General features: G+C 37.1%; 1 protein-coding gene across 1 annotated transcript; it reads right to left on the reverse strand.

Annotated features, from left to right (window-relative positions):
- Positions 1–2,761: 2,761 nt before the first annotated feature.
- Positions 2,762–7,545, reverse strand: LOC306737390 (leucine-rich repeat LGI family member 2-like; the record flags this gene model as incomplete). The annotated part of the gene is made up of 8 exons (XM_079219120.1): positions 7,323–7,545; positions 7,075–7,146; positions 6,775–6,846; positions 6,371–6,442; positions 6,172–6,243; positions 5,190–5,359; positions 3,754–3,918; positions 2,762–3,597 (listed from the first exon to the last, which is right to left on the reverse strand). Exons 1-8 carry the CDS (start codon positions 7,496–7,498, stop codon positions 2,762–2,764), a joined length of 1,635 nt encoding a protein of 544 aa, XP_079075246.1. The 5' UTR covers positions 7,499–7,545.
- Between the last annotated feature and the right edge of the window lie 7,467 nt (positions 7,546–15,012).

Below are 15,012 nucleotides of genomic sequence, written 5' to 3' on the forward strand. Positions count from 1 at the left end.
AAACTGTCTGTGGGTGGCGACACACAGCATTTAAACACACACACACACATTAGCCGCTAATGTCATAGTTTAGTGGTGCACAAACAAACACGAGTGGAGGTGACTGAGTATTTATGTTCACGCTCCTCTCTCTCTGCGTCTTCCAGTCTCACCTCGTTGACCATCCCCTGCCAGTCGCCCTCGCTCCTTCGGGTCGGATCCATCTCGCTCTGCAGCGCAGGACCAAACACGAGCAGTGGCGCAAGGTGAGTTTCAGACGAGCATCACCATGTTGCGATCAGATTTAGAGACGATTTGCATCGTCAAACCAGATTAGCTGATCGAGGAACACGAGCTGCATCACTTCCGTCCGTCCTCAACGTCAGAGAAGCGTCACGACGCGTTTGGGAACCCTCGTACATTTGTGAACTAACTCCGGGCACCGACTGGAAACGGTTTAGCCACCAGACTTATATTAAAATAATTAAGCTTGTATGAAATTATCAAAAAGGACAATATGAAGTTAGTAATCGTGTGAATAAACACAGACAATAATGTGATGTTATGTTTTAAATGAATAATTAACCGTAAGGCTAAAATATAATTGTGTTCACAATGTCATGCTAATTTCATGGGTTTAAAAATGTATTGGATGATCCAACAATTTAGTAGCCTACGTTTTCTCTTTATTTCTTTTTTTAATTCAACATCACACAACGTAAGTTGTGTTTTACGAAACCAACACGAGCAATAAATGTGATAGGAACAAAGATTCCTAGTTGATCTATTATTATATTTTAAGGTTTGAGGTCTTAACTGACTTCCACATTTAAACCAGACATTTTAAATACATCAATAAAACTGCAGAATAAAACAACTCTATGTGTGCATAGCATATGTTATAATGTGGTGAAAGCATGCACAACCAAGTTGTTTATAGTTCATAGCTGTTGATAGTTCAGAGAAAACATATAGTATGCTGACTACTTGGCAGCAATGCCTTGTACAGAACAACTCAACAAAGAATCACAAAAATACCATGATGATGATTACACACGATCTATTCTTGTTCAGGTAAATCAACTGTATGATTTTGACATTTGTCCTCTGAAGTCGAAAGAAAATGCTTTCTCAGTCAGATGCCAGATATTGACAGCATTAAAATCAATTTCAAACATGCTCATGGGGCACTTTGTCTTTGCTTTATAGATACATGTCACAGTCTGTGTATCTGCAAAGAACGGAGGACACAAATACACTGCATGTGGTTAAAGGTTCTTTAATGCATTTACACAAACTCATTCTTACATAAGGATGTTGGTGTAGCTTTAGTTTAGTAGAGTTGAACGTATATATAATTGCTAGGTAGGACATGAGGATGAAGGAACAAGACATCTGAAATGCTAACAAAAATACATTGCGTATGCTAGATCTTGTTCACAGTTTGTGACTTTAAGATGTTTGACAGTCTACAGAGAACATGGCCTAATTTGCACATCATGCCATTGTTATGTGTGTGAAAAAGTCAACCAAACACACATTAATTATTTCTGTACAATACAGGAAAAATATAAAAATATCTGTAAAGAAAACACATTTGTGTCTGAGGACCATGTACATTTTATTTCAAGTCATATTGCAGCACACAAATATCCTTGGGATTGTAATTAAGAGCAACACTCAGTATTATACATTTTGCATAGGAATGAGGATTCAATTATAATTAGTTCTGACACTAATCAGGCACTCTGTTAATACAGTAGCTTGTTATAAATGCTGTGTAGTTAGACGTAAGCTCATAATATGTAGCTAATACATTCAGCTGGATTTTTGGCGAAATGATTTTGAAGAAGAACTTTATTTCATGCACATTTTAATCAGGACACCTCCTGGGATGAGGGGCTGCAAAATTTTGACCTACCAATTGTTTCAAACAAATCACTTGGAGCATTTTAGACCTCTCCCCATATTATTTGTTTTAGCTACATCCAGCCCTTTCTGTAATTTCCCAAAACAGACAATCTAACAATCACACCCACTTCACAAGCAATTTGGAAGTGAGAATGTAAGGAGGGTTTCAGCTCTCTTTTTCCTTTATTAAAACAAACACCTATGTTACTTTTTTGTGTGTACAACTGAGTGCAATACCACGAATACCTTGCAGGAAAGACTGTTTAAAAAGTGTGGGCCATCATCTCCATTTCTAAATGATTATTGCATCTCGCCCGTCTCTATGACAGAAGGCTGTTCAGCCTGCCTTCAAATGTGACCAATCAGAAGAGCTTTTCTACACCGTACTTATACTGACACCTTGAGTGTTCACTTTGAGGTGGCATCCAAATCTGTGTTAAGTTCATTGTAGAGTGGTGAAGAGCTTTAGGCCATAGTCACTTGTGATGAGCACTTGTTTATTGCTGAATGAGTATTTTTATACAACCCTTAATATATAGGGTTTTCTTACAATTGTGTGGCCTGGCGATTGCTTGCTTGACAGAATTATGATTAAAGCCAACAACTCTTAAGATAATATCTTGTATGCCGGAACATTATCTTCATGCTGTTTTCATTTTAAATGGTTGCAATTTTTTACTACTTTGGACCTGTCATACCTCCATTACTGCTTGAATATAAACTTGCCAAATATGTTTGTTTCAAATCAAGAAAGATATATCTAATTGCAGAAGAAAGATATACAGCATTTGAGACTCCTTTGTAGCATACACACAAATATTGATCAGAGTGACCAACTCGTACTGTTATAAGTCATTATTTTTGCTAGACATTATAAGCTTAAATCTACAATAATATTCTCAAAAACCATCGATTTGCCCTTGAAGCTGGAGGAGAAGATGAAATTCCTGCGGTCAGTGGTCAGTGCTGTAAAGGACCGGGGGGACTGCACATAAATGTCCTTGAACTTGTGGAAAGTTTTGGTCTCCACATCCCAGAGGTAGATTTGTGAGAAAGAATAATCACTGCCAAGAGCAAGGTAGTGCTTGTCTGTGAAGATGAAAGGTTGGAGGATCATCGCTCCTCGAGAAGGTAGAGCCTGCACCTCAGTGAACTGCTTATTGGTCCACTTGAGGATTTTGGAGTCACCGATGTAGCAAGTCATGGCCAGATACAACTCACCCTCCACCCGGAAAGCTTTTACTGCCACCACGTCGTCGACGTGTGGGATTTCACCGTGAAATATGAACTTCAGGGTGCTCTTGTTCCACAGGTAGATGACAGGTGACTGAGAGCGACTGGTCAAGATGAGATAGGACTTCCCGTCCATCTCGACAAACTCAGCGTCTGTATCACGAAACCACTCGTGGAGAAACTGGTAGGAATAGAAACCAGTTTCATTGCGGTCAGGTTTATCTGACCACTTGTACAGAGTAGACAAACCGGCCTTGGAGCTGTCCACAATCACAAAGTACCATTCACCGTTCATTTGGAAGACCTCAATATCATTTGGTTTTGAGATGTTGAAGACCTCGATCGTTTGAAACTTTGTGAATTTGCTTTGACGATTGTCAAACTTGTATATATGGGAGCCACCAAAGAGCTGGGTGACGATTATCAAGATATGGTCGTCGATCAGAACTGACTTGCAGCCAACAACAGACTTCCCTGTGAGGATAAAAAAATGATCAGTGGAAATACAACAAAGAAAATGAAGTTTACGCTGATCACTAACTGACACTAAAATGATAATTTCCTCATAAAGTTGCTTCTATTAAATTAATGTCATGAGATTTTATGGCAATAAGAAAAATACAGTCAAACCTGTTATATTGTCAAATTTCCTGAAATTCATTTCAATGTGATCCCACTCCATGACCACACAGCTGTTGGAGTTGGGGGCAGCCATCGCCACGTAGATGTCCTCTTTAAAAGCAAAGACGTCCGCGGACATGGACTGAATGGAAATGGACTGATGACGCACAAAGTCTGTGAGATAGAGACAAAAAAGAAACTACTGTTCGGCTGACAAAGTGAAAGAGTTGACATTTAAATCCTCACTGCTTCAAAACACATTTGTAATGCTATGAAAAACTCCTGGCTAACAAACAAACAGCACTTATACTGTATATTTGTTTAATAAATATTTGATATGGCATGCTTTATATTATTCCTGTAGTTTTATACTATTTATTTAAGTCAGTGCTATGCAATGATTCCATGTGTATGTATTCTATTTTACAATTGCCTTGTCTGACCACACTACGAACTTCTGTCATTGATTGTTAAATAACCACACAAAATAGCACTTGAATTAAGAAAAAATACTTGTAAAACTTTAAAATTAAAACAAGCACGTAAATGTTAGAAAAAATAGAGAAATAAACCATTATGATTATTTCAGAATTTTACAACATACTATTAAGCCTGCACTGTACATTAAATTACAATTATTTTGTTTTTCAATAATAATCTGATAAATCAACCACAAACGTATTCTGAATATTTCAAATTCAGAAACATTTGGAATTTTTTTTTTTAAACCAAGGTAAATCTGGTCTTTCTTCCCTTTTCTTATATGTAGTTTTAATTTTTCACCATTGCTAGTAGCTCTATGGCAACATTGGTCCTTTTGGTCTAGACTGAAATATCTTGTCAACTATTAAATGGATTCCCATTAAATGTGTTAAAGATATCCACAATACCCAGATCCCCTGACTCTACCTATAAGGCCGGCACGCGGTTGACATTTGTGGTTTTAAGTGAAATATCTCAACAACTGTTGGACATATTTCATTGAAACTGAATACCTACAATATTGATGATTCCCTCGACTCGTACAATGTACAATATAGCTAGATAGCTATTCTCATCAGCCTCAGCTATGCTTTCTATTTAGTGCTCATTGGCAAATTGCATCATGCTCACAAACTAAACTAAGGTTTACATGATAAACATCATCAGCATTTCAATTAGCATGCTGACGTCATGTAGCTCAAAGCACCGGTGCATAAGTGCAGCCTCACAGAGCTGCTAGCGTAGCTAGTGTGTGTGCTTGTGTGTGTACACAGATGAGTGTGTTCAGAGGCACACATGTTAATAGTCCTGGAGAAAGCTTCTTTGTTTTTGAGTGCACGGTCGTGTCGTTTTGAATTATTTAACAATTGTATTGATTTCTTTCTTTCTTTTTTTAACATTGCATCTTTATGTTTGCCTGTGCCTGCTCATAAGTGCCCTTGATAGTGTACTGGTCATTTTACCTGTTGAGATACACTCGCCCGGTGGAATAGGAAGGTCATTGAGGCGCTTGCCCTTCATGTCACCGGGGCCTGCACAGAAGACATCTGATACCGTGGCATTTGTGTTTTTCAGCCACATCATCAGCCACTTGTTCTCACAAATACACTGGAAAGAGTTGCCTCTCAGATCCCTAATGTATGACATGGTTACAATCAGGTTGGGCACACTTACTGAACAATAAAATACAATCATATGTTTTATATTCACAAGATGAAACAATTAAGATGCTGCAAAGGCATGGGCGACTGTGGATCAGTGGTAGAGCGGGGTCGTCCTTCAATCAGAGGATCCCTGCTAGTCCATGTCGGGGATCCTTGGGCAAGACACTTAATCCCAAATAAGGGAATGTGTGTGAATATTAGTTATGATTCCTGATGGGCAGGTGGCACCTTGCCGTCAGTGTATGAATGGTTGTGAATGGGTGAATGATGACATGTCGTTTTAAAAGTGCTTTGAATGGTTGGAAGACTAGAAAAGCGCAAAACAAGTACATCCCATTTACAAAAGGCCCAAGACACTGTATTGAGTCATCTAAAATAGTGACTCTTTGAATCATTAATCATAGCTACAGTTTATAACAAAAATGTTGTTCTTTTGATTGTTCACCGACAAGCAATTTTTGCATCTTTGTAAGACTTTTTTTTAATTAAAATATATTTTAAAAGATCATAAAGGTAGCTACAAATGAAAGCCAACCTGAAACTGTAATGCACTATAGAGGAGAACGAAGACAGAAACAAATTTTAGCTTTCCATTGTCATTCTTGTGGAGTTTAATGCTGCCAACACAACCTGAGTCAGCTTCACTTAGGAGCGCAGTATGGAAAAAGACAACACACACACACACACACACACACACACACACACACACACACACACACACACACACACACACACACACATACACACACACACTCTGCTGACACCATAACTGCTTACTCACAGTTCCAGTAACGAATCCAAGTAAAAAAACAGATCTCTTGGGAGAAACCTCATCTTGTTATTGGCAAGCGATCTAATCCAGAAACACAGCGAGACCAGAAAAATGTACATTGTGGTAATTTTATCAGTCGCTCAGTTATAGTAAATTATTAGTGCTGCAGATGCTGCATTGGTGGGTAAGAGAACGATAGTAGACTTACAGATGAGTCAAATCCCGTAGACCACGAAAGGCATTTTTGGTGATCATTTCAATCTTGTTCCCTTCAATGAATCTGTTCAATGAATCAAAACAAAGGTTTATCAAAGCAAAATATGAACAATAGAAATACATTCATGTATTATGCCATATTGAGAAATCTGCAGATATAGATATGCATGTCAGAATATTACAGAGGGGTAATGTCATGGAGATTGAGGGGTGGGGCTAAAGGAGGAAAAAGGATCTGCAGTTGTATTTACACCATGATGCAATACAGTCCTTTAACATAACTGAAAAGTAGTGGTATATTCAAGTTAACTGTTATGCATCTAATTGTTTATATTGTAATCACAAAAACAATAGATGGTAAAGAAACAGTAATTTGTGGAATTAATTAATACTCACAGATATTCTAGATGTGGAAGGCCAGAAAACGCATCATCTTTGATTGTTGTCAAAGAATTTGCATTTAGAAGTCTGCAGCGGAAAAAACAAACAAACAATTGAATAAACTAGAAATTAAAAAATGTTTGCTTATTTTCTTAATCAAAATAACCATTATCCAGAAAAACCGAAAGGGTTTGCATTATTAATAATCTGTCTACTTTTTGTTTGTGTCGCACTGTTCGTACAATGAACGAAACATCTAAATTGATGATTAATGCAACGAATCAAATAGTCTCAACGTGACAGAATAGCACTTACAACAACTGGAGAGAAGGCATAAGTGAAAACATCCCTTCTGTGATTTCAGAAATAGATCCATTTACCATGCTCCTGTTGAAAGAAAACGCATACAACACAAAGTCTTACTGAACAATCAGTGCCAGACACAGCAGCAGCCAACTCTGCGGGGAAGCACCGAGTAGCAAGCGAATTGTCTCCTTGAACGAGACATTGATCGCCTCGTGTTTTACTGAGGAAATAATCCACACATTCGACGTGTTACTCACAGTGAGTTGATCTCATTCGGGACAGTCCGCGGCATCTGTAAAGTACCGACGCAGATGATGGTCTCCTTGGTGCAGGAGCATCCTGAAGGACATTTGAAATTCCTTTTAGATTCAACTGCTCCACAAACACACAGAAGCGCAAAAGTAGCCAGTAGCCACTGCTGAGTAGATGTCATGTTGCTTCTTGAATGTTAATATTAGTAAACGAGGACGTGGTTGGTGCTAGCAGAAGCTTTTACCCGCCTGGGCGACATCAAAATGCTGCACTAGTGGAAACTCCTGACACAGGCTGATACGGCTGCAGCTGCGTCCCGGAAGGCTGCTTCGATTTCGGACAGTGCAGGGGAAAAAACAAAAACGTGGAGTCGTAAGTCATCACAATTGTTGCCTAATTAGTTTAAAATAAATACTTTTAAATTGAGTTTCTATATATTTCGTTTTTATATGAATACGTGTCATAAAACATATTCTTCAAATGATATTCAAGAATAGGAAATCAATACAAAACCAAAAACGATATTAAAGCTGAAAAATGCAATATTGGTGGTTATTTCGGCACCATGGAGAGCAATAACACATTTTACACGCAGCCTTAATCACGTGACACATTATGCATACCAGGTTATTTTGACTTTATAAATACAGAAAGCCGCATAAAGAGTCAAATGCAAGTGATGCAGACTGTAGGCAAAATAATCATTTTCTCTTAAAGCATGTGCCCAAAACGTTACAATATTATCCTCTAGTCTAAACTATACAGTTACCTGTTAGTTTCCAAACTCATTTGGATTGGAATAGACATAACCAAGAGCTCTATACTGCAATGACACACACACATGCTGTTACATGATCCTACCACTAGAGGGTAGCTGTTGATCACCAAACTCTAAGTCTGAAAAAGTTACTGATTGTCTTTGGTGTAGTTTGGACTTTTTATGCTATTAAGGCTGTTGGAATTATTTTTGGATTCTATTTGATTGATTTTCTTTGTGCCTAAACCTCATCAAAAGAACAAACATAGTGGTTGAACATTTCATTACGGTCTTAAATATTCTGCCTTCTCTCTCAACCTTGGCAAATAAAATCTGCTTCAAAAAAAGGTTCCCTCCCGAAGTGCAACTCAAGTTTTTAAGTCATCTATTGATGAAAACACGAATGGTGGTCATTTTATTAAAAAATGCATCTTTTATGTCTTTAGTAGATAGGATAGTAAAATTAAAAGTGATCCTCAATCTTAATTTTAAGCAGCTTGCACAACAGACAGTCTGTTCTTCTGGATGTGCATCAAACCTGTCTGTCTTCAGTGTAAAGGTGCACATAGGGATATTTGTTTTTTAAATTATACCTCAGTTATTCGCTATGAGACAATAAGATTGCAAAAACATATTTTTTTTATCAACCGACAATCTTTCTTTATGCATGAGAAACATGTAGTTTATATACTCCTGAATATCACTATGTAACTTGTTGTGGAAAAAAATAAAAGTAATATAAAATAATACAAAAAGGATAAAAAAAAAAATCATATAAACGTATTTCGAGCTCCAGGCTCTTACTCTGATTTTTCTTATTTCAGTTATTTAAATGTTTTGTTTTAGTATTTGCACTATTCTAACTGTTAATGTGTGATACACTGGGGGTTATGAACAACATTTACATATGTAATGTGATATTTTGATATGAACAAAGTATACAAATGACGAAAAATAAATAAATAAAGGTTTTCTATAGAATGGTGTAAAAACTAATTATCTATATACTTTGGTTTTGCAATCCACAATGATGACCCATATGATACAATGATACATTATCTTTGAATGTCACATGGTACCATTACTCATAGAAAGAAGTATTCACCACACAATAGGGTTGTTAGTTGTTGCAGCAGGCCCTAACAAGGTGCTGACCTTTGCTGGAGGACCAGTAGTTTATGAGCATGAGTGAAACCAAATACCCATCGCCAGAAGTGGGCAACCGTACATGTCTGCCATTGCTGGCATTGCTCATGACAGCTCTGCATCTAGCATTGCTGTTTTTAGGCTAGAGTATCCCTGAAACACTCAGGACACGTGCAAGCTGAAACCAGAGGACGCTACAGCAAGCTCTTTGCTATTTCTTTCGAGACAACCATCACTATAATATTGCATTTTGATCGTGTTCTGGATGTCTGTGCAACTTAATGAACTTAGTTTTGTGTCAGATGACACAGGAATCCTTGTGCGAAAATCTTTTTAGACAGATAGAAAAATGTGCTCTGTAATGTCTCTGCATGGCATCTTTTCCTAAAATTGCAAAACAAAGGAATCCAACAAGACAACACACACATCAACACTCAAGGATTGAACCTTTTTTTTCTTCTTCTTTTTTATATTTTACACTGTGCCCAATGCATGTTTTGACCTGTAGTGTTTAACCTGTCATGTCACCCAATTAACTCTGAATAAATGAAGTTCCAGAGTCTTACTATTTATGACATTATTATTTCTCAAAATATAACGTGTTTCAAAAGATGCATTTTGTGTTCTTTATAATATTGTGAAATATATAGGGAAAGGCTTTAAATAAACCCAGTGGTGTTTTGTCTCTTACTGACATTATGTATTTCTGTTATGTTTGTGTATTTATTAAATTGTGCAAAATAAACTAAACTAAAAACCTAAAACTAAACTAGACTACATCGTTTATTATTTCATTAGTGTCAGCTCTCTCCACCTTAACTTTGATTTGAACAAAATTATCTCATTCAATTCAGTTTATTTTGTACAGCCCAAAATCCCAATTAAATAATTATAATTAATAATAATAATAATAATTACAAATTAGCCTCAGAGGGCTTTACAATCTGTACACATACGACATCCTCTGTCCCGGGACCTCACATCGGATCAGAAAAAAAACTCTGCAAGGAAACCCTTTTATGGAGAGAAAAAAAGGGACGAAACCTTTGGGAGAGCAACAGAGGAGGATCCCTCTCCCCAAATGGACAGAAAGATGTCATGTGGACAGAATGAACAACGTAACAGAATTGTCCAGTAGTCTACAACTTTAATAACGAGTCAGTCCTAATGTGGTCCAATGCACACAACACTCATGGGGTATGAAGAAAAAACTGCACAATGTATTGTGTTTAAACAAATGCAGATGTCCTTCAAACTAAATACTTGAAAGAAACAAATTATTAGATTTGTATTGCTGATATCACCGATTTAATTGAGTTACATTTGTGGAAGCTTTTTTCAGTGTTAAAAAAGTACAACAATGAAATAAAAATTAAACTGTAAATAGAATGTATAAACGGGAAGCTAATGTAACGCAAGCAAAAAATACATAAAGAAGTAAATAATGACTGCAGACCATACATTTAGTTTAGTGTGGTGATTCTGGGATCCAGTAATAATAATAATTGTACCATTACCATTTGATCTGTTAGAATAACAACAATACTCAGACTCATGGTAATGGTGCAGTAATAGTACTTTATGACATTATTGCAGTAAATAGCAGTTGCATTTGCAGAAACTTTACATTGAGCTACACGCGTAGGATTTATATTGACTTTATTTTGGGATAAATGCAAATTTTGCAGGTTCTCCTCTAACATATTGGTATGAATGGATTGCTTCTTTCATTTTGTGATAATTACAAATGAGTAAACCCACGTAATCCTGCACCAGTAAGTCAGTGAAAGGGACCTAAACACTCACAGTGATCATTTATCCTCCTGAAGTGAATTGTCATTATCCATGGTTTAGAATAACACTCTAATCCCTTACATCCAGTAAACTGGCCCACATATGACACTTTCAAATCCAAAGGTGACCTTTCACCCTTTGAACCATGAAACCTCTGAGGGTTGGGAGGGGTAACCTGGAGAAGTGCGGTGTCTAGCTGATAGTGACTGCTTCACAGCAGGTGTTCAAGCTCTAAAACTTCTCCAGTTCCCACTCAGAAGATTTAGGAGTCGATGTCAGAGAGTCACCAGTGCTGCTCGGTGGCACGATCCTGCAGGAAACACAAACACATCATACTAGGATTATGCACATTCAACAAGTCTGTGTTCACAATATATTACTAAATCAAGAGCAAGCCATCACAATACAAATGTATTTTGTTCTCATTGTTGTAAGGAAGCAAATATAATTAAGTGATCCATTGATGTACAGTTTGGGCAAGAAACATTACATTTTAAGTCAGTATTGCCTATATATTCAGATATATTTGAGCTTGTTCCAAATCCTCAATGAAGCTATATGATGTTTATATGGAGTGGCATTTTCAAACTGAAGATAACCTCATGATTTGTATGGCTACACCATTCCATCAAATATAAATATGATCCACAGTTCTGTGTGATTTTAGAATTGAAAATAAAGTGTTGTGGGTTTGAACAGACCGGTGATAGAATGTAATTCATTTTTTTATTAGAGAGCGTTTGATTTGTGTGAGTCCATTTACTTATGCATCTCTGAAGTAGTATATAAACATACTTTCTAGGAGACCGGGTTGCATATTCCATCTCCTACTTTATTATTTACAGTTTCCATTCTGTGATCAATTTAATTTAAAGAGGGTTGGGCCAGCTAACTTTTTCAGAATTAAAATCTACAACTTCTCCAGCCTCCATACACACAGTATATTAAACACTTTCAAGCAGTCCATTTAGACCCACGTCTGCTCTGCAAGTGGATAAACAACTGTCCACTTGTCAAGTCTGAAAGTCTGTCACCCTAAAATCAACACTTGTTAACGCTGGAAGATTTGCTGTGTTCAGCCAATCCTTCACACTCAAACGGTTATTTTTAGAGCAGGTACATATTGTGTATTCTGTATCAACACCTGATGTGTTTAAGGGTGGAAGCAAGGGTTGAAACAGGCTTCACTCGGAGTGTCCGTGGCGTTGATAAATGGTGCTCATGATTTAACACCTGCTGTTTTAATGTAGCCACCGTAAGAAACTGATCTCAACATACTTGCGTGACTGAGTGGTGTCCCCATTTTAAATAGATGCCTAAATTTATCAGCTTTGTGGAGGTCAGTGCAACCTGCATGTGTGTGTGTGTGTGTTCATGTTTTGGCACAGGAATTGAAAATCTAATCTTTAATAACTCTGACTTTGAGGAAATACATGTACTACACGAGCACTGTTTTACCATATGAGATTCATTATGAAAGTCTATCCACTTTTATTATTTATAAAGGAGGAGGTTGTACAAGCATGACATGGTATTTGTGGAATCAGTTTATTTTATTTTGCTTTGTCACTATCAACATTCCAACATTCGACTAAGAAGAGAAACTATAGGTGTAATTTGTTGATGTGACACGTAAGCTTGAGTCATGACCTTTAGTTTAATGCTGTTTGTCTTTGCTAGGCAGCAGAGAGACACATACAAAGTTATGACAGACAATTTAACATTATGTAAAAATACTTTATCACAAGTAAAAGTCCTGGATTAAACTTGCATTTAAGTAAAGTATTATCAGCTAAATGTACTCAACAGTGAGTGATGTATAGTATTAGTATATTGTTATTACTGATGCATTCATATTTAAGCAGCATTTTTCTGTTGTAACTAGTTTGAACTATATCATATCCAGTTAAGTATTTTATTCCAGCGGTTCACAATCTATGAGTTGAGCCCCTCCAAAGGGTCACAAGATGCATCTGAGAAGTCGAGTGATGATTGATAATTGTAAAAAGCTCTACTTTTTTTTTTAATTACTTTTTTTTAATCTTTTCTTTTTTTGTGAAATACTGGATCATTTGTTAAAGAGGGCCAGAGAAGACGCTGCTTTTTTGCGAAACAATTTGTATTATTTTACAAGAGTATAAGATTTTAATGTAAAAAGTAAGAAGACAGAAGTTCAACATTTCTCACTGAAAAGTGGAGTATACATATGAAGTATGGCATACAATGAAAATACTTCAATAAAGCACAAGTATCTCATAATGGTACTAAAGTTGAGTAAATGTACTGTAAAAAACAAAACAAGTTGAGGCTGTGCCACATTAATGACACTCAGGGTAAAAGTGGGATTTGAGGGTGACAAAGGCTTTATACTGGTGGCCTCTGTCCTTGATATTGCTGTCAGTGTACCCTCCACATGGAGCAACTGTTGGCCCAACCCCTCCCTGCTGCATACCACCAATCTGGGGCCCTGTCCAGTAACAACACTTGTGTCTTCAACACTCAGACAGAGCGCTAATGACTAGATCATTACTGTGCAAGATTACATTGTTAATATATAGAGATAGCGACATAAACTGAACTGATTGTCGAACACTCAGTCCGTTATTCTCTTTTGGCCCCTGAGTCTTGCGTGGCCCAGGGATGGGAATGGGAAAAAGTTCTCGACAGATTAGACATGAATCTCAAACTACATTTACACATGACTGGATGAACTTGTAGTAAATTCTTTGAGCTGGCTGGCACCAGCTGGCGGGGAATATTTTTCTCCATCAAGACAAGGCAGCTGTCTCAGTGAGAGGGCAGAACGCTGATGGCTCCACAAATATTCCTGGTGCCAATATTAAGTAGCTTAATACATTGTACAATATGTAGCGTTCATTGCATACATCACTGGATCACAATACAGGAACAATTTGACCTTTGTGTTCCACATGTAAATATACGCTGAGAACTGAAGTGGAATGTGTTATTGTTGTTGTTTTTCTATAAAGAAGAAGAAAATGTTGGTGAAATACACACTTCATTAAAGTAATCAACTGCCGAAAGTTTCACAGGGACATCTATTAGTAAAAAAAAAAGAATGTACCCTATTCATCTAGTGTCTTGCAAAATGTACATAATGTGAAAATACATATCTGTAAAGGGTGTTTTCTCAAGATGAGTTTTTTCTCAACTTCACTTGGACATACAGTAAACTTTCCACTTTAATTCCTATCTATATTTTGAAGATTTATACCGAAGGGCTTGTTCATATATCATTCCGCCTGCTTTATAGAACATGTTAAAAAAAAACACGGTGACAAATTACTTTTTGTATGGCTGTTTACAATATTTTCAGATTTATGGAATAATAAAAAGATATTTAAATGTTTGACTCTAGTATGTCAACAAAATTAAACCAATATTTTTAAACAGGCTTTCTTCATTGTTAATATTTATGTTCTGGAAATGTATGTGTACAAATTTGATAACATAATGCCTCATTTATCCGAAAACGTGTTCTGCAAAAAAAGAGAAAGAATTGTCTTGATGTAAGTAATCAACTGGGAACGTTTCATGGCGATATCACCTGGATGTCTCCCCTATAAAGTCAAATGAGGGACAACTTTGTTGTGTTACAGTTGTGATTCCACTTTCTGTAAAGTTTTGACAAGTGAAACAATGTCTCCGAAAACTTGCTTGAGCAATTTTGTGAAACTCGTGGAGGGGAGCTGTTCTTCCAGGAAAGGTGCTGAATCTTGGCACTTTTCGGAGGTTATAGTTTCATGAGGTCTCGTGCTTCGTGCACAAAGTTAGAAAATGTCTGATTGTAAACATTTTAAAATATGACACAGCCTCCCAACACAGAGACTCACAGAGAGAGAGAGAGAAATCATCGTGGGACTTTCCTTGGGACTCCCCCCCATCGCTATCTCTCTCCCTCGCTCTCCCTCTCTCTCTCTCTCTTTCTCTCCCTCTCTCTCTCTCTCACTCTCTCTCTCTCTCTCTCCCACTCACCC

This window comes from Taurulus bubalis (assembly GCF_910589615.1).
Source record: "Taurulus bubalis genome assembly, chromosome: 6".
NCBI lineage: Eukaryota > Metazoa > Chordata > Actinopteri > Perciformes > Cottidae > Taurulus > Taurulus bubalis.